The sequence below is a fragment of the Heteronotia binoei genome, chromosome 9, assembly GCF_032191835.1.
Source record: "Heteronotia binoei isolate CCM8104 ecotype False Entrance Well chromosome 9, APGP_CSIRO_Hbin_v1, whole genome shotgun sequence".
Taxonomy (NCBI): Eukaryota; Metazoa; Chordata; class Lepidosauria; order Squamata; family Gekkonidae; genus Heteronotia; species Heteronotia binoei.
This window is the reverse complement of record NC_083231.1, coordinates 85,163,727-85,187,429: the sequence shown is the minus strand read 5'-3', so window position 1 is coordinate 85,187,429 and position 23,703 is coordinate 85,163,727. Positions and strand designations below refer to the sequence as shown.

Genomic DNA, 23,703 nt, shown 5'->3' with positions numbered 1-23,703 from the left:
AGACGCTATTCAGACTGCTGCTATTTTCTTCTTCTTCCACACTTTGCTTATTAGCGTCTTCAGTGACAGCTTTGGCTAAAAGAAGCCTTTTAGAGAAGAAAAATAATCAAAATATGATAGCGAAGCTTTCCCTTTAACTCTAGCAGTGCAGACACCCTGCAAAGTCTGGAACGCCATGAAGTTTTGTTTCCTTCAACACAACTTCAATGTCTTTTGACAACAGACTGGCATTGTATCTGAATAATTACCTTAAATTCATGTGAGATTATGCAAATGTTTCTTTGGTTTTTTTTTTTTACACAATTAAATGACTATCCCTAATTCTCTGCAGGTTGGCATATGGACAGCAGAGTACACTGGCACCACCTAATGGACAAGATTTATGGGGAACATTGGATTTTTCGCAAGACCTAACATTTAAAAGACTAAAAGCGAGATCCGTTTAGTTAAATTGTTCTATAGATGTGTTCTATAAAATTTTTTAGAAACTGGAAGTCACTTGAAAGAAGACTGTGATGCCATTTAACGGGAAAAGTTAAATGACAGTTTCTATGCTAATCTTTTTAAAAAGAATAGATTTTGTAGTGTACTTGAAGGTAATGATAAAAACATATGAATGGCTACCTAAGCAGGAGTAGAACATTACTGAAGAAGCAGTATTTGGGAGGCCCATGGAAAAGCTTTCAAAATATTCTTTATATATGTTATTAGATAAGGGATACACAATGACTGAGAATGTGTGTGAAACAGTTCGAACACTTGAAATGCACTAAAGCAACTGTTAAGCACTATTACCTAAGGTCCCCCCCCCCCTCAAAGAAATGTTAAGGTATGCATTGCAGTTTCCTCACAGGCTTATAGCCCATATATTTACATAAAAGTTTCAAACCCAACTTTTTGAAAGTTTGAAGAAAACTTTTTACATATGATTAGTTGGGCATTGTAATCCTAAATTACTTTGGCTGCATTCAGATTATCCATCTAGTGTCGTTTCCCCCCCCCCCCCCCCCCTATCTTACAAGTGCTGAAAAGGCAATACCTGATTTAAGCATGAGTTTTTAAAACAGCTAACATTACTTGAATTTCACTGGCCCCCCTCTTCCACGTAAGTAAAAATACATGTGGTATTTTTAAATGTTATATCCATAATCCCAAGTGTCTCTCTCATCCTTTGTTTGGAGACAGGCTGTAGTCATCCCTATAAAGTTAACCAAAGCTGACTGTTAATATGTTATCCCTCATATTATATAAATAGGATCAGAAATCTAAAATGGAATTCCAAACAAGGAATTGTGCTGGCTGTACAACAATTACTACTTGCCTCGAGCCAAAGTATCATTTTTAAAAGTGACACATTATCCAATCTGCTCAATATGCATAAACTTTTAAAAACTGCTACTTTAATTTTTTCCTCCTTTGGATTTGGCAGTGTTAGCTCTATACAAGCAGTTTTAGATATTCTTTTTTTAAAAAATCCATCTGCGTGAGAAACGATAAACACAAATTTCATTCATTGTTGAAAGATTCACAATAGTTATTAAAAATCATGGTTTAATTTTGCTGTAGAGAACTTAGATACAACACAAGTTAAAATAACCACTTAAGAAAAAAACTGAATGGGAATGCCAAATTACTAGACATTTTATATATACTTGGAAATTATTTTATTACAAAGCCTATTAGGTGTTATTATTTTACTAACATATTAATCCACATAACTTAATTCAGATATACTAGTGAAACATTAAACTTCAAATTTAAGAATTTTAGACATCTGCACAATTTACATAGAAAAATATCTTATAGATCTGTTTTCTGTGAAAGTGATTTACTTCTAGAGTTTTCCTTTTGTTTCTTTTCTTCTTCTTTCTTTCTTTCCATGTAAGATTTAAGAATGTCATTCAATTTCTGTTCACATTGGCTAACATGCTGTAATCCATCTTTGCTTCCTAAAAGTAACAGAATAATACAATAATATCTATAATATTCAGTCTTTTAAAAAAAGATACGTCTGCTTTCAGAACAGATTTTCCCCATAGGATATGGAGACCAATAGAAATGGTTTAAGAAGCAGCATTGGTTGTGGTGGTGGGGAATCTTTGGCGGGTAGGGGGAATTGGTGGAAAATTCTTTTCTCTTTTGTATGAGTTTATATCCATCCCTTTTCCTCCTAAATACATTGTCCTGGACCAGTACAACACCGCCAAAGAAAGGAAGTCTGGACTTGCAGGACTTGAGTGACAATCTCCCATGCCACATGGCAAATTCATTTTGAAATCAAGAAAGTTTCATAAACAGTTAAAATTGGGAGGAGGGGTCGGTGTAAAGAAAAAATAAATTAAAGTTATTTATAGTCCACCTTTCTCACTGGACCTCAAGGTGGAGTGAAAAGTCATGATTTGTGTGGAATTCTGGATCATAAATGAAAACTTGCAACACTTGGTAGTAAGAAGCTACTTCCCCTTTTAACTTTTGTCTGTTTTCCTCTGCTGGGTCTCTCTGACAGCTACTTTTTATTAGACCCTCCTCAGGGCCAAAATACACAATTCCATGAACACTCATCTTACTTACCCAAGGGCCACATTCAAATTGAAGCAATCATGCTGGGGGAGGAGGGGATACAGCCTCCCCCTTGCATCATTTTCCCAAGCTAAAATGGTGTGAGGGTTATTTTCTGCCCCACCACAATTCATTTTTGCTTTGGAAAGTGGCACAGCAGAGGGGGGCAGAGAGAGGCTGGAGTCCCTCCTTCCTGAGCACCACAGTCATGCTCTGAATCTGGCCCTGTAAGTAAATTCTCCACAGCTGTAATATGGCTGCAGGGCAGGTGAGTTAAGTCAGGAAAACTCCAACCCAAGTCGTGACCAAGCATATTGTGCACTGAATCTAGGATAAGAAGCCCTGTTGCTGGATTCAGCTATGGCTGCACTTGTAAACATATTTACTTGGAAGCAGGTTCCTTTGAAATCAGTGAGACTTACTGTGGCAAAGAGATAGGACGCGCATGGGCAGGGTGTAGTCTATAGGGCACACCCATCCCAGGCTCATCAGACAAGAGATGTTCCAGTAGTCAGGACTGGGATGGAGGGTAGACAACAGGAAAGGGAGATCCCAGTCAGGTGAGTTTAACTCCATCAGCCAAAGCTGGATAATGCCCTCAAAGGCATGGGGGCATGATCCTACAGATGAGAGCCTAGACTGCCTCCAGGATAGAAGTCCGAGGGAAAGGGCCAAATGCTGAGCCGGGCCCTAAAGATCATGGTGCACCATTTATGGCGGTGGCTGCCAGAGGAGAGAGGGTTCACACATATGTAGCATGGACTGGATGACACTACAGCTCTGTACTGGAAATAAAGAAGCGGAATGGCTGTAACCCAGGGTGTGTGACTGTTTCTTTTGCCTATTGGGCCATGCTTGCTTCTGAGTCTACTACACTCACTGGTGCTACAGGCAGGGCGTGAGACACCAACCCCCACAACACTTGCTTCTAAGTTAAAATAGTTAGGATTAGCAGGAAAATTACAACGCCAAGAAGGATCCAAGTCACCATAAGAGAAGACACCACACTACAGAGCAATGCAAGCCACCACTACATAAAACATACAACAGAAACACAAACAAGCACTGACACACACAAAAATTGCTAACTTTTTTATTGCCCCAATTTCCTAGGATTAACATAAAAAAAAGCACACTTTCCCGAAGTATTCTGTTTTACCTGCACAGTGTTGAATGACACTTCCCCATAGTTTGTTCTTTCTCAAACAGTTCAGATTTCCCACAATCAATAAATGCCGCTTCCCTCTCGTCAGTGCCACATTCACTCTTGTCTCTGAATCTATGAAGCCAACTTGTCTTGTTCTTACACAAGATAACACAATGATTTCCTTCTCTGCTCCTTGGAAAGCATCAACAGTTGACACCTGGACAGCTTTAATTTGGGAAGCATCTGAGTCTACTGCAGCAAGTAAGTTACAAATCTGCAGGCAGATCAAAGCAATGCCATTTTACCATTTTATTTATATACCATTTTATGTACCATTTTATTTATATACTAGATTCCCCCCCAGGGGCCGTTCAACACAAAATTTGGTTTGTGCCCATCCCTAAGTCCAGACTTCATTTTGAACAAGGTTCTTTTAAAAAAACAAAACAAATAAAATGATAAATAATTTTTTAAAAAGAAATTTAATTTGAATCAACAAAGTGCAATTAAAATTATCCACTCTGATTGTTAAACATACTTGTAACCTAGATTTTTCTACTGGGAAGAAATAACAAATTTAACACTGAGCCAAACCATTGCCATAAGCTACTGTGACAACTTTCAGCAAAAAGTTTGTCTAAGTAAGATTAATTTGCCTGAAACTATAAGAAAAATGGGGGAATTGCATACATTTAATAATGCACTGGTAAATATTCTAATGGATTTTTTATGTGTGTATAACTCACCTTGCTCATTTGTGATTTATACAGGGTTATTACCCCAATCATAGACCCCTCTATTCCACTGGCCATTAGAGACTGGATTAATTTGACAGTGAAAAAAGATTCTGCCATATTGTGGAAGCTGTTGTCTCTTTCCATCTGGAAAACAAGAATACAGACTTCAGCCTACACAGTGCATGGCCAACCCAATGAGAAGCCACAAAGACTGAGTTCAACAGACTTAGTAGGGTGTAACCCTGTTTGAGATTACACTGTAGGTCTGACAAGGTGCTTTATGTGCAAAATAGTATAAGGGTTTTTAACATCAGTACAACTGTTTCTAAGTTTGTGGTCCAAATGGGGTTAACTTGCCTCTGCTTCAACGTAGAGGTGATTTACACACTCAATTCCCAATACGGCTTGAATCCCATACAGTATAGCTTCTTAGTGTGACTACAAAGTAACATAACAATTGGAGAGGGGATCCAAAGGGAACTAATGGGGGGAGGGGGTGTGAGGAAACGACCCCTCTTTTTCCAATATTATAGTCACATGCACGGTTGCCAGGGTGCCTGGAGAAGTGAGCTTGCACCCGTCTGGCCAGAGAGTGCGAGTGAAGCCATCCAGGAACGGAGTGAGACTCATGTGTACGAAAAACCTTATTGTGCAGACATTCTAAACAGGCATAGAGTGCTTGCCAAACGTGCACGAACGTTTCCCCGTCACTGAGCGGGCCCGCCATGGTGAGGAGGAAGCTGCGCCGCCACGGAGCTGTCCAGGCGACCGGTGTTGAAGCGCTAAGCATGGAAGCCACTGTGCTTCGCTAACACCACTTGTAGCCATCTTCCTGCCAGGCTGGACTTCATTCCCTCTTAGTGGGGATCTCACGTACGCACCCTGAGTCAATCCTAGCCCGCAAGCAACCCATCCGTTCTATGAATGGATTAATAGCTTAACTATTAGTCCGGAGTGCAGAGCTATACCCTAAACAATACATCCTCTCTAGAAGAGGATGGGAAAAGAGGAAGGATCTCTCCTGTCACATCCAAGCCTTTTGTCTACACCGGGGATACCTAGGTCAATATCTGATTCCCTATTGTCACATTCCCAGATAATCCCATCTCATCCCAAGCACCCAGCCATTTCCATACTGATATCACTGGAGCCACCCCAGGCCCTGTCGCAACCTGGAAGTTTCCAGGATGCCCAGGACGAAGGTGATGTCCATTGGATAAAGCAAACACCCAATCAGGTGTCACCAAAGACTCACCATTGGTTCAGCCGATGTCCAGCCTTCATGGTCATCAGCAGAACCTCCCATCTCTCCTCCCTGTTGCCTCCCATCCCCTAAGGGTACAAGTGAGGCTTTATAACATGTGGACTAGCTACCCACATGTGTGCTTCTATTCAGCAACCCATTTACCGCTGTGTAGATACATCCCCGATTCCTGATCAGTTTCGGGCCCTTCCCCCATGCCCTCAACTGTTGCCTTCGAAGTCTTCCTTGGAGTCTGCGAGAGGTAATATCGCCCTGTATGTCTACCCTTATATGTACCCCTATCGATCTATCTATATTTCCTTAGACCTGTATGAATGTGTGATTGTTTTGTATTTTTATCTTGTGTGAAAGAACTATTATTCTGAATAAATCACAATTGGTTTTATTAAATTAGAGTCCATTTTATTGAGCATTCACTCTCTGGATGATTGAGCCTGGTATATATTTGGTAAAAAGATTCCTATTAAGCCAGATATCCATCTAACTAATTCCCCAACCTTGTTTTGAGGGCATTTGGCTTAACAGGGGATTGCAGTGGCACCCTGCTGCTCTGTTCACTTGGCCATCCCTTTCCCACCATTGTTTGGTCTACCCCTCCTGTCTGCTCCTCCTTCCCTAGCCCATCTCCCTTAAGTTCTTGCCATGTTGGGGGGCTAGTGGGGGGCAGCAGCTGCTCTCATTCATTCCCACCTCCTTATTCCCCACTGTTCACCTGCAGTTTCACTGCCTTGGTGATAGTGGTAGTGATGGATCCCTAAGCACCTGCACTCTTATCCTCTTTCCCACCCATCAGCAGCATCACAGTTTCAGCACAGGGGATGAGCAGCAAGTCCTGTTCCTTCTCACCTCCTTCCCCTCCTCATGTCCAACTTTGCTGCTCCGGTTTGGGAATGGTAGCCACTGCTTCTGTAACACCTATCTCCCCCATCCCCCTGCCCACAGCATTTCAGCCTCAATGGGGGAGAGCAATGTGATTGCTGATTCTCCTCTCCTCCCTATCTGCCTTCTACACTGTTCAGTACACATTTCTGGGTTTGCACAGAAAACTTATCTGTTTGGGTTTCTTTGTAACCCCAGGTTGACGTTTTGTTTTTTGAAAGGTTTGGGATTTTTCTGAAAACCTGATTGCCCTCCAGGTTTGTAGAAGTATTCTCTTTCTTTATAAATGGCCCAGTCCACAGACAGAGCCATGTTGAGAATTAGATATATTTATCCTGAAAGTGATTTCAACTGATACAAAATTCTATATGCCCAACTCACACATATATCACTACATGCAATTGTGTATTCATACTGAACCAAGTAAGAATTGGAAACATTTAAAACAGCTCCAAGTTCAAGTGAAATAAATTATTTCCAAACATAATTCAAGTTAGAAATGCAGGATTTAACCATGAAAAAAATACTTTCAAAAGCAGGAGAAAATGCAGCTTTATCCCCCAAAAAGGGAGAACAACTCTATTCTGTAGTAACATAGTAACGGCAGTCTTCGCAGTGGAAGACGGTAAGCAGTGGGGTGCCGCAGGGCTCAGTACTGGGTCCCATGCTCTTTAACTTGTTCATTAATGATCTGGAGTTGGGAGTAAGCAGTGAAGTGGCCAGGTTTGCAGATGACACTAAATTGTTCAGGATGGTGAGAACCAGAGAGGATTGTGAGGCACTCCAAAGGGATCTGTTGAGGCTGGGTGAGTGGGCGTCAACATGGCAGATGAGGTTCAATGTGGCCAAGTGCAAAGTAATGCACATTGGGGCCAAGAATCCCAGCAACAAATACAAGTTGATTGCTTGTGAACTGGCAGAGACTGACCAAGAGAGAGATCTTAGAGTCACGGTAGATAACTCACTGAAAATGTCAAGACTGTGTGCGATTGTAATAAAAAAGGCCAATGCCATGCTGGGAATTATTAGCAAGGGAATTGAAAACAAATCAGTCAGTATCATAATGCCCCTGTATAAATCGATGGTGCGGTCACATTTGGAGTACTGTGTGCAATTCTGGTCACCGCACCTCAAAAAAGGATGTTATAGCATTGGAAAAAGTGCAGAAAAGGGCAACTAGAATGATTAAAGGTTTGGAACACTTTCCCTATGAAGAAAGGTTAAAACGCTTGGGGCTCTTTAGCTTGGAGAAACGTCGACTGAGGGGTGACATGATAGAGGTTTACAAGATTATGCATGGGATGGAGAAAGAAGAGAAAGTCCTTTTCTCCCTTTCTCACAATACAAGAACTTGTGGGCATTCAATGAAATTGCTGAGCAGTCAGGTTAAAACGGATAGAAGGAAGTACTTCTTCACCCAAAGGGTGATTAACATGTGGAATTCACTGCCACAGGAGGTGGTGGCGGCTGCAAGCATAGCCAGCTTCAAGAGGGGATTGGATAAAAATATGGAGCAGAGGTCCATTAGTGGCTATTAGCCACAGAGTGTGTGTGTGTGTTGGCCACTGTGTGATACAGAGTGTTGGACTGGATGGGCCATGGGCCTGATCCAACATGGCTTCTCTTATGTTCTTATTGGCCGTATTCAGACATCACGATGGGTCCAAACACAACCCATTGCCAAGCTCCCCTAGCACACAGAGTGCAACTGAAAGCTTCCAGGTGTGGAAAGCTTTGAATGAAGTTCTAAAGTGCAATGAGATGCAAATGTAGGTACTGGGCAAACCGCATAGCTTGTTTTTGCACTACACACCAGGATTCTAATTTCTAAACTGGAAGGGAAACCTGCTACAGTTTGCCCAGGTGCCTGCACTTAGACAGAAGCCTTGAACTGAGTTCTCTGCATGCAGGAAGGGAAGGAAGGGAAGGAAGCAAGGGAAGGAAGAATGAATGAAGGGAACACTGAACATGGTAGCAGCTGGGCTCAAGCTTATCATGAGTTAAAACCTCTGCTTGTTGCAATATATGGATGCTGCCAATGAATTCAAGCATAAACTCAAACAAAGAGATCTGAGGGTCAATACTGTTACACTCTACTTGCCAAAGCAGCAAGATGTTCTGGGGCAGTGCTTACCACGGTTGGTTCCCTCTGGAGAAAAAAGCATACGTTTAAAAGTCAATAAAATGCATACCTGCTCTGAGCCGTTAACATTGTAGAAACAGAGTGTTGGCAACCAGTCTACGAGAGGGTTTCGATCTGTTTCAGAAATGCCATCCAACAAATTTCCTTCATAAAACAAGTTGTTGCTTATGGCACTGATAGCTGGGTGGCAACGGTACTGTGTCCTGAGCAGCACTGGCTCATGTCCCTATAAATTGCCAAGGAGAAAAAATTATTGATCAGCATGAAAATCCAAAGGGTTACTGCTTGTCAGCAATGTGCACTACAGTAATACTATAAGATATTTAGAAATATTTTTTCATGTTTACAGTGAGTTGAGATTGTTCTTCCTGGGACAGACCTTGCAGCTAGAAACTGGGTGCTTAGGAGGACAATAGGTCCAACCCAGCCAGCTTTTCCACTGACTGTTGCCCAGTAGCCCTCTATATTACAGCCCCCATCCCACAGAGTTTGTTCATGAGGTTCCAATGATTCTCAGCATAGATTTTTTTAGTGGCCACAAGACCTCTCCTTTTTTACTAGCAGAAAAGCTGGTCCACTTAAGGGAACAGTTGGGTCAGTAAGGTAGGGATCAAAATAGCTATACAAATGCTAAAAATCCAGATAGTGTATAAAAATAACCCCAAGTCAAATTACTTTCAAAGTCTTCTCTATTATATGGTAATGTCAGGTGGGAAGACCTCACCCGACCTTCCCAGCTGCAGCAAGGCAAGCCCTTCCTTTCTCCTCCATGATGGTGGCAGACAGCCAAGACAATCCTCATGCACCACTGGCCAGGCCATTAGGATGGCACCAACCTGTCCTTGCTTGATCAGCAGTGAGGCACCACCCACCTGAGCCACAGTGTCTACCAGGGCAGGGCTCAGGGGAAAGTCTTCTTCCTTCAGTAAGGACTCATCCTCCCACACTAACCCAGAGTGGACTGTGACAGCTAAGTATGATTTTTACATGGAGATGATTTCATATAAACGCTTTCCTGCTGAAAAAGACAGGTTACTTACCTGTAACTGTAGATCTTCAAGTGGTCATCTGTGCATTCACACTCATGGGATATAGTGCGTGTGCCGATCCCCCGAATCGGTACTTAAAAAGCCCGGGATTTTTTCGCACTCAGCACCAGTGGGCATTCCCAGGCATCCCAGTATGCATGCTCACCAGAGCCAGCGCGAGGATCCCACCAGTTCCTTCTTGACCGCTGGAAGCTCCTAACATAGGGAGACCTCAGCAGTGGGGAAGGAGGGCAGGTCGTGTGAATGCACAGATGACCACTCGAAGATCTAGTTACAGGTAAGCAACCTGTCAATCTTCTTCATGGTCTCTGTGCTTCACACTCATGAGAGATTAGCAAGCAAGACATACCTGGAGGCGGGAAGATGGTCAACCAGAAGAGACAGCTTGCAGCACCACAGCTCCCAGATGAGTCCTCTGCTGAGCATGCACATCCAGAGCGTAGTGCTTCATGAAAGCATGCGGAGAGGACCAGGTGGCGGCCTTGCAAACATCCGTCAAGGAAACACCCTTCAGGAACGCCACCAATGTCGCCATTGCTCTAGTAGAGTGTCCACGAATTGGCCCAGGCAGCGGCTTCTTTGCCAGTAAGTAGCACAGTTTAATAGTCTCAGTGAGCCACTTAGAAAGCCACTGAGATAAATTCTGGAGCCCAATAGGAGCAGCATAAGAAACAAAAAGATGCTGGTCCTGATGAAAACTCTTAGAACGACTCAAATAAAACAGTAACGCATGCTTAACATCCAAAGCGTGCCACCGATGTTCCTCATCTGAGGAAGGCGTGGGATAAAACGTGGGTAACCAAACATCCAACTTAAAGTGAAACTGGGAAACCACCTTAGGGAGAAAAGAAACCACCTTAGGGAGAAAAGAAACTGGGAAACCACCTTAGCCAATGACACTCCGGACTCATGAAAGACTAAATATGGATGATCACAACGCATAGCCATGAGCTCCCCTACATGGCGTGCCGACGTGATTCCCACCAGAAAAGCAGTCTTCCAGGACAGAAGCTGTAGAGAACAGGTTGCCATTGGTTCGAAGGGACGCCGAGTCAACCTGTCTAATACTAAAGGCAAATCCTACAACTGTGGGGGTGATCTTGACGTGGGATGCAATCTGAGTAGTCCTTTTAGAAACCTCTTCGAATGAGGATGAGCAAAAACTGAATGCCCCTCAACAGACTCATGGTACGCTGATATTGCTGATAAATAAACTTTAACAGAAGAAAAGGAAAGTCCAGCATCCACCAAAGATAACAGAAAGTCAAAAATCACCGATAGACCCACCCCGCTGGGGTGGGACTGTAGGGTCAGCCAAAAACTGAAGAAACTTCCCCCACTTCCTGTCATAGGAAGTACGGGTAGACAACTTTCTACTGTTTAGAAAGACATGTGGACTCTGCTGGAGAACTCACAAGGTCGATGAACCACACCGTCAGCTTCAGATGAGGCACGTTGTGGTGAAACACGTGTCCGTCCTGGGCCAACAGAAGGTCTGGTTCCGCTGGAAACTGATAAAAAAAAACCCCTCGCTAATTGAAGCAAGATCGGGAACCAGTTCTGCCGAGACCACCACGGTGCCACTAGTATGCACCGTGGTCTCTCTCTTGCAATTTTGTTGACAACTCCTGTCAGCAGCGACAGAGGCGGAAACAAATATAGGAACCAATCGTTCCACGAGAACACCAGGCCGTCTCCCAATGACTCTGGATCCGTGCCCCCCCCCCCTGGAACAAAACAGAGGGCACTTCCGATTCCTGGCTGTGGCAAACACATCCACCTGAGGATACCCCCAGAGCTGAAACACACGTTGAAAGAAGCGCCACTGCATCTCCCACTTGTGCAGAGACGCTGCTCCTCTGCTCAACAAATCCACCTGCAGATTGAGCACCCCTGGAAGATGTGCTGCCTTTATGCATAATGCCATGCTTCAGGCACTCCATCCACAGTTCTATTGCTAGTGCACAGAGCTGTTGAGAGACTGTCCCGCCCTGCCTGTTGACATAACAAAGGGCTGTAGTATTATCCATCAACAGGGCCACAGCCTTCCCCGCCACCATGGGACGGAAAGACCGAAGGGCGAAATGAATTGCCAACAGTTCCAGATAGTTTATGTGGCAACGAGTCAGCTGTGGAGGCCAAGGACCCCCCACACACAGAGCATCTATGTGAGCACCCCAGCCCCACAAAGACGCATCTGTGGTGATCGTAACTGTCATTACAGGTAGATGGAAGGGAGCTCCCTGATAGATGTTGTCTCTGGATTTCCACCATTGCAGGGTCTGGAGGATCAAGGGTGGGATTGTGAATCTCTTCCGAGGTGAGTCCTGTAAAAGCCGAAACTGTCTGAGAAACCACAACTGAAGTCCTCTCATTCTTAATTTTGCAAACAGCAGCACGCTTGTAGTCACCGCCATCAGCCCCAGCTGCTGTGCTGTGCCCCATTTTTGACTTTGGAAAAGATGGATGAGATTGATAATGTCCATCGCTCTCTGCTGAGGCAGAAAAGCGTGGTGAAGGCTTGTGTCCAGCAAGGCCCCTATAAATTGAACTGTCCTCGATGGTGTAAGAGGAGACTTTGTCATGTTGACCTGCAGACCTAAGGTGTGAAGAAGATGAAGAGTAGTTGCAATATGGCCAGATAGACGTTCTTCCGACTCCGCCATGAGGAGCCAGTCATCGATATAAGGAAAAATGACTACGCCTTGAAGCCGAAGATGTGCAGCTACAACACTCATCATCTTGGTAAACACCCGTGGTGCAGTGCACAGGCTGAATGGAAGGGCTTTGAATTGAAAGTGGTTGGAACCTACTGCAAAACGAAGGAAATGCCTGTACAAATGATGGATGCTGATATGGAAGTAGGCATCCTTGAGAACCAACATTGCCATCCCGTCCCCTTGGTTGATGAGGGGAAGGATTATTTGCAAGGTCGACATTCTGAATTTCTGGTACATGATAAACTTGTTCAGATTTTGAAGGTCCATAATTGGTCTCAATCCCCCATCCCGCTTGGGAACCAGGAAATAAAGAGAATAGAACCCCCCTGTTCTGGCCTCTACGGGGACCGGTTCTATGGCTTGTTTCTGCAAGAGGCTGCTCACCTCCGCCAGCAGAGGTGGGGAAGGGGGTATGGAGAAAATCACTGACTGAGTCGGAACCTGAACAAAGTCTATCTTGTATCCTTCTGCTATGATGGAAAGAGCCCACCTGTCTGTGGAGATGGACTCCTAAGTCGGAAGATATTGACGGAGCCGGATATGTGACGAAGGAGGGGCAACAATGCGTGCTACAGAAAAGTCAAAGGCTCTGCTTCTGTGGGCGGGCACCCTTAGATTTGCTGGTGGTTGCAGATGCTGAAGCAAATCTGTTTTTGTTATTTCCCCTATAGGGAGACCTACTCTCTTGCGAAGAGTGAGGTCTCCATGGCTGGTCGGGGGAGAATTTCTGGTAGGGCCTCTTGGGCCAAGATTTATTCCATTGCTTAGGCTTGCCAGTTCTAGAGGAAGCCGAGACACCCAGGTTTCTTGAGGTCTTTATGCTTTCTTGAGGTCTTTATGCTTTCTTGAGGTCTTTATGCTTTCTTGAGGTCTTTATGCTTTTGTCCATCTCTTGAAGGACAGTGTCAGTGGTTGAACTAAAAAGACCTTCACCTTCGAAAGGAAGGTCTTCAACATAGGCCCTGGTGTCAGGCTGAAGAGCTGTAGACCGTAGCCAAGAGTGACGATGCAGGGAGACGGCAGAAGTGAGGGTCTTGGCCGATACATCCACCATGTGCTTTGATGCAGCCAGTTGTTGCTTAGCCACAGCAAAGCCCTCTTTTTGCAGCTTCTTGAATGAAGATCGCTTCTCCTCGCTTAAAGAAGACATTAGTGGTGTGCTCCCAAATGGAGTATTGGTAGCGAGCCAAGCATGCAGCATAATTGGAGATCTTTACTCCCAATGCTCCAGCTGAATAAAATTTTCTGCCTGCATTATCTAATTTCTTGCCCTCTTTGTCAAATGGAGAAGAATGGGTTTTACGCGCTTTAGAGGACGAGGAGACCACCACCGAGTTGGGCTTGGGGTGGGCGAACAAAAACTCAGCACCAGCCTCCTGAATGCAATACATATGGTCCAGTCTTCACGTAGAGATTGGTGTAGATGCCGGCTTTGCCCAGGGCTCCTTCACCGCCTGCAGTATAACTTTGGCCACTGGAAGGGCCACAGCTGTCGATGTCTCTTTCTGCATTATGTCGAAGATGGTGTCATCAATGACTGGCTGCGGTTGAACCACTGTGAGGGAGAGGCAGTGTGCCATCCGCTTCACCAGGTCCCCATTAGACTTCAGATCTGCCAATGGAGATATGGGAAGGTTCTCAGCAATATGCGACTCCGGAGAAGGTTCCACTGCCCTGTCAGGATCATCGGAACCAACCTCAGAGTCCGATGACGAAGAGTCTCTTCTCACCGAGTGCTCAGAAAGTATCGGGGTTGATGCGCGCTCGGGTGACCGGAGCAATACCAACGAGCGAGCTTGCACTTCCTCCACCAGCTCTCTGCATCTCTCGGGAGGGATTGACACTGATGCCGATGCACAATGCATGGAGTGATGTGAAACCCTCGAGAGATGCGGGGCTTCCGACCGCTGATCCCATTCTGGAAAGTCACGTGGAGGGTACCACTGGTATGGCAGTGGATATGGGTATCCATAGGAACAAGGCCACTGATGTTGATCCCATGGCGGAGGTGGCGGGAAACGTCGAACCATAGCAGCCGGTTCAAGCTCTCTCCGTCCCGTAGTCAGTGGAAGAGGTGCCAGGGGTTCGTTCGGTGCCGAAGCCTCGATCTCCGATACCGAACCACTGTCACTCTGACGACGTGATCCCGATGAATGGGTGTGCTGGGTCAGGTCTATCTCCTGCTCAGATCCCGACAGATAGATCGGCTGCGAGCCTCTGCTTCTCAACACTGAAGGACTCCGTGGACGCAGAGATGCCAAGATCTTCCGGGGTGGAGCAGCTTGAGTTGACATCGAAGCATCCCGAGAAGGAGAAGGAGTGCGGGAAAGTCTGTTCTTCCATTTCTCCTTCGATTTAGACTTCTTCGGGAGGGACGATCGGGTCCCCGAATCGTCCCGACGTTTCTTGGCCGGAGTCACCATTAACCCTTCAGAGGGTCGTTTTGTGGGTCGGCTTCGCTTGGTCGGCATGTCAATCTGCACCGGTGATGATGGATCGACTGATATAACCGTCTGGGCCTGGGTGGCTTCCCCCATCGATACCGAAGGGCCCGTTGCCATTTTCAGTGGATGAAGAGCTGATTCTACAAGTGCTGCTGATAGCCTTGTGCCCAGTTTTTGCGGGTTTGCCTCGAGAAACTCGAGCAATGCAGGCACGAGTCGACTCAGTGTCCCTCGCCCAGACACAATAAGCAGAGGGAGTGACCGTCAGGAGGTGCAATTTTGCTACCACACTTGCGGCAACGTTTAAAAAACCCTCAATGCCTTTCCATAGGCACCGGAACCCACACAGAAAGTTTTCTGAGGGAATGGGGGGGAAATCAAGCCCCGAAGGGCAAAGTCCAACAACAATTTTTTTTAAACAACAACAACGAACTATAACACTTTACTACTAACTAGGAAAACAACAAACGGGCTATATAATAGTGAAAAAATCCAAAGGATTACCAGTACCAACCGGAGCAATCGAAAGGAGATCCTATCAACACAGCAGTCAAAAAGGAACTGGTGGGATCCTTGCACTGGCTCCAGTGAGCATGCGTACTGGGACACCTGTGCATGCCCACTGGTGCCGAGCACGAAAAAATCCCGGGCTTTTTAGGTACCGATTCGGGAGATCGGCGCAGGTGCTATATCCCACAGAGACCATGAAGAAGATTAAACATATACTCCCCAGATGATGCAGGTGGACATGGGAGTGAGCCCTCAGCCAAGATATAACACAGATGGTTTGCTCAAATCCTTAGACCAGAAGCATAAAAAGATGGAGCTATTGGATCTTACCCGATTTTCTCACTTGATTCCCCTCCAATCCCTACCAGCATCCCCTCTAAGTTGAGTTAGTGTGAGCTGGCTCACAAATTTTTGTCTTAGCTCAGGAAAAATGCCCCAGAGCAAACGAATTAATGCAGTAGCTCACAACCTTAATGCCAGTAGCTCACAAAGTAGAATTTTTGCTCCCAAGACTCCACAGCTTAGGGGGAGCATTGGTCCCTACTTCATGTGGCTTCAGTTTTCTTGGTAAGCAAAAGAGACTCCTATTCCAAAAAAACTCACAGGATCCCACTCAAAGAACTGGGGGCACCCTCAGCTTTCTGTGCTGACCTAACTTGGCCGGGTCAATCCATGCAACTATAGCAGGCCCCTGTTTGAACTAGAACTTCTTTGATGTAATATTTACCCCCGGTTGTGGATCACATTTGATCCTGAGGAGCAAATGAGGTGGGAAAGTGCTGAGGTGGTAGAATGGACTGCACCAATTCAGACTACAGGTGGAAGTCCAAATTTGAAATGATCTCTGTGTTAAAAATACCCTGCAAATAGAAAACCCAGCACAGCAAGTAAAGGAAGGGGTGGGACACAAAAGTCTTTTCCCTGCTGTGCTAGTTTCTTGTTAGCATGAAAGTGGGTTTTTTTTAAATGCAAAGGAGCATTTATAACTAGAATCCATCACCTGCAGAGTGCAGTGGTAATAGCCTATTCTACCATCTCAACATTCTACCACCTGATTTCCATCTCTTCCTACTACACCTTGTAAATCAGGTTTTAGGAACATTCTTGAGGATATATTTGCTCTTTAAAAATATACTAGAACTGACAGTGCATACTGATTTAGGATTGGAGAGTGAGATTCTTGCTCAAAACATATAAATGATGAATTTAGACATCTCATATATCAAGGGTATCTCATCCCAGAATAAGGTTCCTCACAGGAAGTATTCCTATAAAGGCAAATATCCAATGAGAACCAGCTCTTAGGAAAATATTATTTCAGAGTGAAGCAGGGCAGAAATAAAAAGATATTAAATAAGGTAAATTAAAAGCCATCAATTAGGCACAAGGGCAAGGAAACAAAAGGTCAAACAAAGAGATTTTAAAAGTGCTTGCTAGATGCCTCTGTGAAATCATCCTTCTAGATTGAGAAAGTAAGGAAAGGGAAGTTAGCAGTGTGTCCAACTTGTAGAAGCATAGGGCAGCAAAAGAGGAAGTTAATCCTTTACCCACCGGGCTCTGCCACAGCTGCCTAAAAGAGGAACTAGAAACTGGCTGGAATAAGCACTAAAATAAGCATTGAGCAAATGTACCTTTGAAAATGTCTCGGGAGCAAGTCAAAGGTGCAAATGTGTTTTTGATGAAGGATATTGCTGCAAGAGTGTTAGCAACATCAATGCCATGTATGGAAAGACCCTCCCTGTCTCCTCCTCGTTCCTTTAGTAATATGACACTTGTAATTATGTATGGAATATGGGGGTGGTCCTTTCCTGTAATTGTGTGATTATTTACTGGAAACGATTATCAGTGACTATAAAACTGTAGACCTTCCTGAAATCGGGGCTCCCGGATGTGTTTAGACATGAGTCTGATCTGGGGTCTGCGTACACGTTAAATAAACGGCTGTTTCTTCCTGATTTCGCCTGTGGCCTCATTTCTGCCTAACCACCAACGGCTAAAGTTGCTGCTACAAGGGCTGCATTAACCAGCAAATGATAAGAAATGTCTGTACAAGAGGCTTTTGTAAACCACTGTGAACCCTCCAACAAGGTTAGCATCACAGAAAGAGCACCCTTTCAAGATGAGCAGGAGCACATACCATCAAACAGAGTCGGCCAAAAAGGGTTTGTTCCAAACCATTATCATGTGCACTTTCTGACCCTTGAATGGTGGGCGGAAGCTGCTTAGGGTCACCAACCAGAATCAGCTTTTCACATCCAAACCTACAAAGGTAACCCATAAAACATCACTAATGCCATTGAGTGAAGCTGCAACACTTGAAGAAATCAGCCAAATGTAGGTGATTTAAAGGCCCATTAACTTTAACACAAGTATGGCCCCCACAGAGTGTAACACTCTCTGGGGGACATACTACTAGCCCTCAAGATTTGCAGTGGCATCTTTTCCACTCAGCCCTACATCTCAAATGACTTTTTACATTCTACCCATATAGCCTCCACTGTCTTGGGATGTCTTGCTCCCATACTGTGAGGCAAAAATACAACAGTAATAGGGCAAATTCTGCCTACAGGCACTTATTCTGCTTACAGTCATTCAGAAAACTACTGAAGATCTACATAAACTATTCCTATTGCAAAATGGGAGATTTTTTAAATGGCTTCCAGACATTGCTGCCCAAACCTCTATCCAATTTTTTAACGTAAGCATTTGAAGGTCCATGGTTAATTCCTCCTTTAATGATACTGAAAGGTTAATTACATTTATGACATAATCACAGTCACAAATAAGCCTGCAAATAATCTTTTGTCTAGTTACTGACAGGATAATCAGTCATGAGAGATTATTTCTCTAGCAGTTGACTTGCTACAAAGGGCTGGAAAATTTTGTTGATCTCTAAGTGCTACTAGACTCAAATTTTATTCTGCTATGACAGGTTAACATGGTTACTTGCCTGAAACTATCAAGCAGCAGTGTTTGTGAGCTAGTTCCTTTTGCAAAGTTAAAGTTATAAAAACTTTAGATTAATAGTGACATGAAAAAAGACTGTACCTTGCAATGGGAAGGAGGGACGCAGGTTCTGTCATTTGACTGCACTCATCTAGCACCACTACAGGAAACTTCAGATTTTTCATGCAAGGGAATGGACAGGCAGCACAGGTAGCTCCCACTACCTTCACCTATATTATTAGCGGGAAAATGTATTTTTTGTTTATTTCTAGTCCACCCTCCCCTGCTTAACAAGGCTTAGGGCAGGTTACAATATATTAAAACAATGCAATTCAATAGTCAAAACATACAAATAACAATCATAAAACCCAATAAGGATCAATCAGTCAACAAACAGTAAACAATAAAATACAATAGCACCAATTAATACATCTGCTCCCAACTGAGCTCCATATCTATGTGCAAGTAAAGGATGGCTAATACCAAGGGAGATGGGCAGACAAAAAGAACAGCACCAGATACAGCCAGGCACAGGAGGCCAATACTGATAGGTCTCTGCCACCTCAACCATAGGCCTAGCAGAACATCTCTGTTTTTCAGGCCCTGCAAAACTTCATTAAGTTCCACAGGGCCTGGATCTCAGTATGCAGCATGTTCCAGCTGGCACCAGAGCTGAAAAAGCTCTGGCTGAAGCTAAATGTACCTCCTTCAAGCCGGGGATCACCAACAGATGTTGATACAAAGAATGTAACACTCTTTGGGGGGCATACCAGGAGAGATGGTCTTGAAGCTATGTTGGTTACAGAGTGCATAGGGCTTTAAAGGCTAAAACCAAAACCTTGAATTTGACTGGGCGCCAGGGTAGTTAGTGAAGCACTGGGCGCATGTGTGCTCATAGTGGTGTCCCTGTGAGGACACATGCTGCTGAATTCTGAATGAACTGAAGTTCCCGGGTCAGTTCCAAGAGTAGCGCTGCATAGAGTGTGTCACAGTAATCCAGCCTGGAGGTGACCATTGCATGAATCACTGTGGCTAAGCCGTGGGGAGAGAGGTAGGGAACCAGTTGCCTGGCCTAACAAAGATGGAGAAATGCTGATCTGGCAATGTTTGTGATTTGGGCCTCCACTGATAATGAGGCATCCAAGATCATCCCCAAGCTCTTCACTGTTGATGCTGGTGTCAACAGTGCCCCACCAAGAGTTAGATCCCTATTCCCATCAATTTTTGGATCAAATTTTGCAAGACATGGCTTAATGTTTCTCTGTTGTTTTCCTGCTTTGGCAAGGGGGCCTTTGGTAGGTAACCATGGAGAACAGAAGGTTGGTCTGATCGGGAGGGAGGGCATAGTTACTTTTCTTTAATCAATAAAGTGCTCAATATGGATGAAAGGTTTTGCAAAACTCCCATACCACATACTTGCTAATGTTTCTCTGTTTATATTACAGACTTAAACATATCACGGTTATTGAAGTTTATCACATTAATGGACAGGTATTTAATCAGAATTATATGTAGACAAAGCATTATTCTGTGAATGACCTTTCCAGTAGTACATTTTACTCTTTTACCAATGCATTCCAAGCTATCAAAGATATAATTTCATTTTATGAGTACCTGTTGCAGAAGAGCTTTGTTGGTGCCCAACCTATGGTGTTCAATGGTCTTCCTGACATAATTTTTTTCCGCTGAGGTTAAATCCTCCTTCATCAGAGCAAGCAGCTCTTTCAGTTGCTCACTTTCCGATCCCAAGCCAGCATGCAAACTTTCAACATTGTAAAATAGTCAAGATCAGTACTGAATATGAACAGTGAAGCTGTGTTCACTTATAGTTGTACAGAAGCCTCTACCGCTTCCATTTTAAGTTTGGCATTAGATTGCTGAGATCTAGCAGTTTCTCAATCAGATAGTATAGCACACCATGTGCAGACTTCGTGAAATGCCACACAATACTCAAAAGATGAGGGAGCAGATGTTTGGAATGCTCCCTATGTGAAACCCATCCCCCCTGCACATTGAAACATAGCATATAAAGGAGCAGACTAAATTAGAACCTTCTCCCTGACATGTTCCTTTTGTATATGCAGGGACCTTTTTATATGAACAAAGATGCAAGCATTCTGGAGAATATTTACCAAGACTTTCATCATAGAGGATAGATATTGTTCTATTTTAACCTACTGGCCTGACCTAGATAGCTCAGGCTAGCCTGATCTTGTAAGAGCTTGGAAGCTAGGCGGGATGAGCCCTGGCAAGTATTTCATTGGGAGACCTCCAAGGAATACCTGGGTTGTGACGTGGAGGCAGGACATGGCAAACCACCTCTGTATATCTCTTGCCTTGAAAATCCCATGCGGTCACCAAAAAACAGCTGTGACTTGATGGCACTTTCTATCACCAATTTAAACTATTGGGGATAAACAGGTCTGGTTCTAAGTTAAATTCTTGACAGCTACTGTGTGACACATTTGGAGCTGCTGGTGGGAACTGCACAGAGGAACTACTTATGAGAACAACATGGAGCCTACACACATGGCCACAATGATTTGTACAATTATGGTGGCCTGCGGAGACTCCATACACAATGTGACCACCGCCTGTTCAGGCTTCATTTGGAAAAGTTGGGTCATACAGTCCATTGAGTCATGAGCCTGCTTGGCAACCCCACATTTCAGCATGAAATTCAATAGTGGTTTGTCAAGAGTGTGAACTGGTTCACAGTCAGAATAAGGTTGCATTACTACACAGACCTGTTTAGGTCTCACTTCACTCAGTGGAATTTATTTTCAGATTAAAGACGTTTATTTTCTGGTTACAGATGATTAGAAATAGACTGGAAGTGTCTTCGCTGTGACCAAGTAGACAAGCAACCATGAATACCAGAATAAAACTACTGAGTCTTTAAAAACTTGGATTCCTTTTGCCCCATATAATATATTAACTAAGGCTCAGAGCCCATTTTTTTCAAGAATAGAGGGCTTTCATCAAAGTGGCTTTTATTGGCTTTTCCTTCTGCCAGCTGCCTGCAGCACTCCCTCCCCCCAAAAAAGTCGCTGCTGAAGGTCTGACAGAAGCATGCCATGCACAAGGCATAATTCTGTTGAAATTTCCTCACCCATTCCTGCACAATGTAGCTTCCCTGACCCTCAGTTGCAGCTTTTCAGGGGAAGCAGGGGGACTGCTGGAGCAGGGAAAAAATACAAAAAGTTGCTTCTGAAAACTTCCTCTGTTCATGTAAGCTGTGATCTAATCACAAAGAATTTACAACTGATGGTGGCCTTGTTGAGTTTTTATTGTACACTATATTAAATCAATTCTCTAAAATATTAGAGGGATGAAAAATTGGCCAAAGATTGCATGAAAGTTACCTGTAAGGAAGTACTGGCTTGGCAATTTTTCTAACACTTCCAACTCTAATGAATCCTTCAAATCCAAGATCCAGGAGGCTGGGGGGAAAAAAGGTAATAAGGTATGAATTGAAATTTATTCATAATTTTGGTCTCATCTCTCCACTCCTTTTTGCTTTATCCATCTATTTTCAATGTCCATGAGAGTCTTCTGAGGGTGCTCAGTGCAGGGGTGGGGAACTCTACCAATGACTGAGAACCCTATACTCTTGCAGAAAAATAACAGGAGGGGGGGAGATGGGGGTGTTGGTGACCAGAGTGACTGCAAGAAGGGTGGGTGTGTCTCTCTACATGACTACTTCAAAGACAACGCTTGAATACGCCTCTTGCCTCTAAAGCAACTGGGGTGCTGGTTAGGAGAGCAAGAGAAAAGGAATCTGACGTAGAAGTTTTCATGATCTCAGTTCCCCATCATACATATGCACCATTTTTCCCCACAGAAACAAAACAAAAAATGAGAAATCTTTGTCTGTGTGTGTGATTTGCTTCTGCCAAGTTATTTGTTAAGGTTATGAACTAATCAGGCACTTCAGACCACAAACAACAATCTCAGATTAATTAGAAACTTGCAAAAGACAGGAACACAAAAGACAGCGTAAAAGTAACACAGGTAGTATTTGTTTCTGCGCACAGAATATCCATCTTTGAAATTAAGTCAAGAAAGTAATTCCTAGATATCCCTTACAGAAAGTTAGCTTGATAATCAGAATTAGAAAAGGAGCAGACCAATCACCTTAGGCTACTTCATAGACTAATAGGTGAGTCATGTTATTGCAATACAGAGAAAAATGAATCATTCTTCTAAATGAAACAGTGACTATATAAACACTTTTGGAGTTACTTACCACAGCAGTAATCTGTCCACAGCAACATTAGTGGAAGAAGATATTAGTATTTTCCATGGTGCTAATCTTTTGCCAACAGTTGCCTCACTAGTTTCAAAGATTTGTACCAGGAACAAGATAACAATGGCCAATAAATAACTTTTTCCAGATCCAAATACACCTACCATAAATTAACAGAAACAGATAAGGATGCTGTACACGGACTTTTCAGGCAGTTATTTTAACTGGGATTATAGCACTTACTGGAGCTTTAATCAATGTAGTAAAATCAGAAACTTCAATGCAAAATGGCACATCATGTGATGTAAACTGGCGGCAACCAGTTGACAGATATCAAGATACCAACCAAGAAACAGATATCAAGATCAGAGCTCAGTAACATCATTGGCTATGTGTCTGCAACACTACTCCCCCCATGGGAAAAGAAGCGCAAGCAAGAGCTTCTCCTTTTCTCCCAGCCCTCGTGTGGGTGCAATATTTAAGCAGTCTGTGTGCACATCACAATCCCACTTGTGCACATCACAAACCCACACTGTGCAGTCAATTCCTGAATTTTGTCCAACTGTTATGCCTTATTTAACTGTTATGCCCACCTGCTTAGAGAAATGGAAAGCATCATCTGAACTGAGCCAAGGAAAAAGGCAAATTCAATTTAACAATCTATTAGAAAGGCACTCAAACTATTAAGCTTTTTAATGACAACATATGCCAAGCAGTTATTAATACTAGCTAATAGTCAAAGTCTGATTAAGGAAAACTGGAATCTGAGTCAGATGCAACTCAGATTTCAACTGAAGTGGATTTCAAGAATTTTTTTCAGGTCTGGCAGAGTGGCTGAGAATCCTTTAGCAAACTTCATGCAAGTTTTGGGTCCTGATATCCTAAATTGTTATGACAAAGCATCCTATGAAAGAATTGCACTGGTTATGGTCGATAAGTACCACCATTTCTTTTCTGTTATTTAAAGGGGAAGGCAAAATAACATGATCTTGAGTTTATTATAAAATTAATGCATGAAGGTAGCAGTAATGTAAAAGTTAATTCAGGGAAGCCCAA

General features: G+C 43.7%; 1 protein-coding gene across 1 annotated transcript in view; it reads right to left on the bottom strand.

Moving 5' to 3' along the window:
* Positions 1 to 1,534: 1,534 nt before the first annotated feature.
* The window catches only part of ZGRF1 (zinc finger GRF-type containing 1), a 53,545-nt gene continuing 31,376 nt past the window's right edge, over positions 1,535 to 23,703 (bottom strand). Inside the window, exons 19-27 of the mRNA XM_060246914.1 lie at positions 22,648 to 22,807; positions 21,764 to 21,841; positions 20,013 to 20,160; positions 18,501 to 18,628; positions 17,590 to 17,713; positions 8,779 to 8,955; positions 4,453 to 4,587; positions 3,719 to 3,980; positions 1,535 to 1,949 (exon numbers count right to left, since the gene is read on the bottom strand). Coding sequence (XP_060102897.1) covers positions 1,801 to 1,949; positions 3,719 to 3,980; positions 4,453 to 4,587; positions 8,779 to 8,955; positions 17,590 to 17,713; positions 18,501 to 18,628; positions 20,013 to 20,160; positions 21,764 to 21,841; positions 22,648 to 22,807 — 1,361 coding nt within the window. The 3' untranslated portion in view covers positions 1,535 to 1,800. The remainder of the gene's footprint in view (positions 1,950 to 3,718; positions 3,981 to 4,452; positions 4,588 to 8,778; positions 8,956 to 17,589; positions 17,714 to 18,500; positions 18,629 to 20,012; positions 20,161 to 21,763; positions 21,842 to 22,647; positions 22,808 to 23,703) is intronic.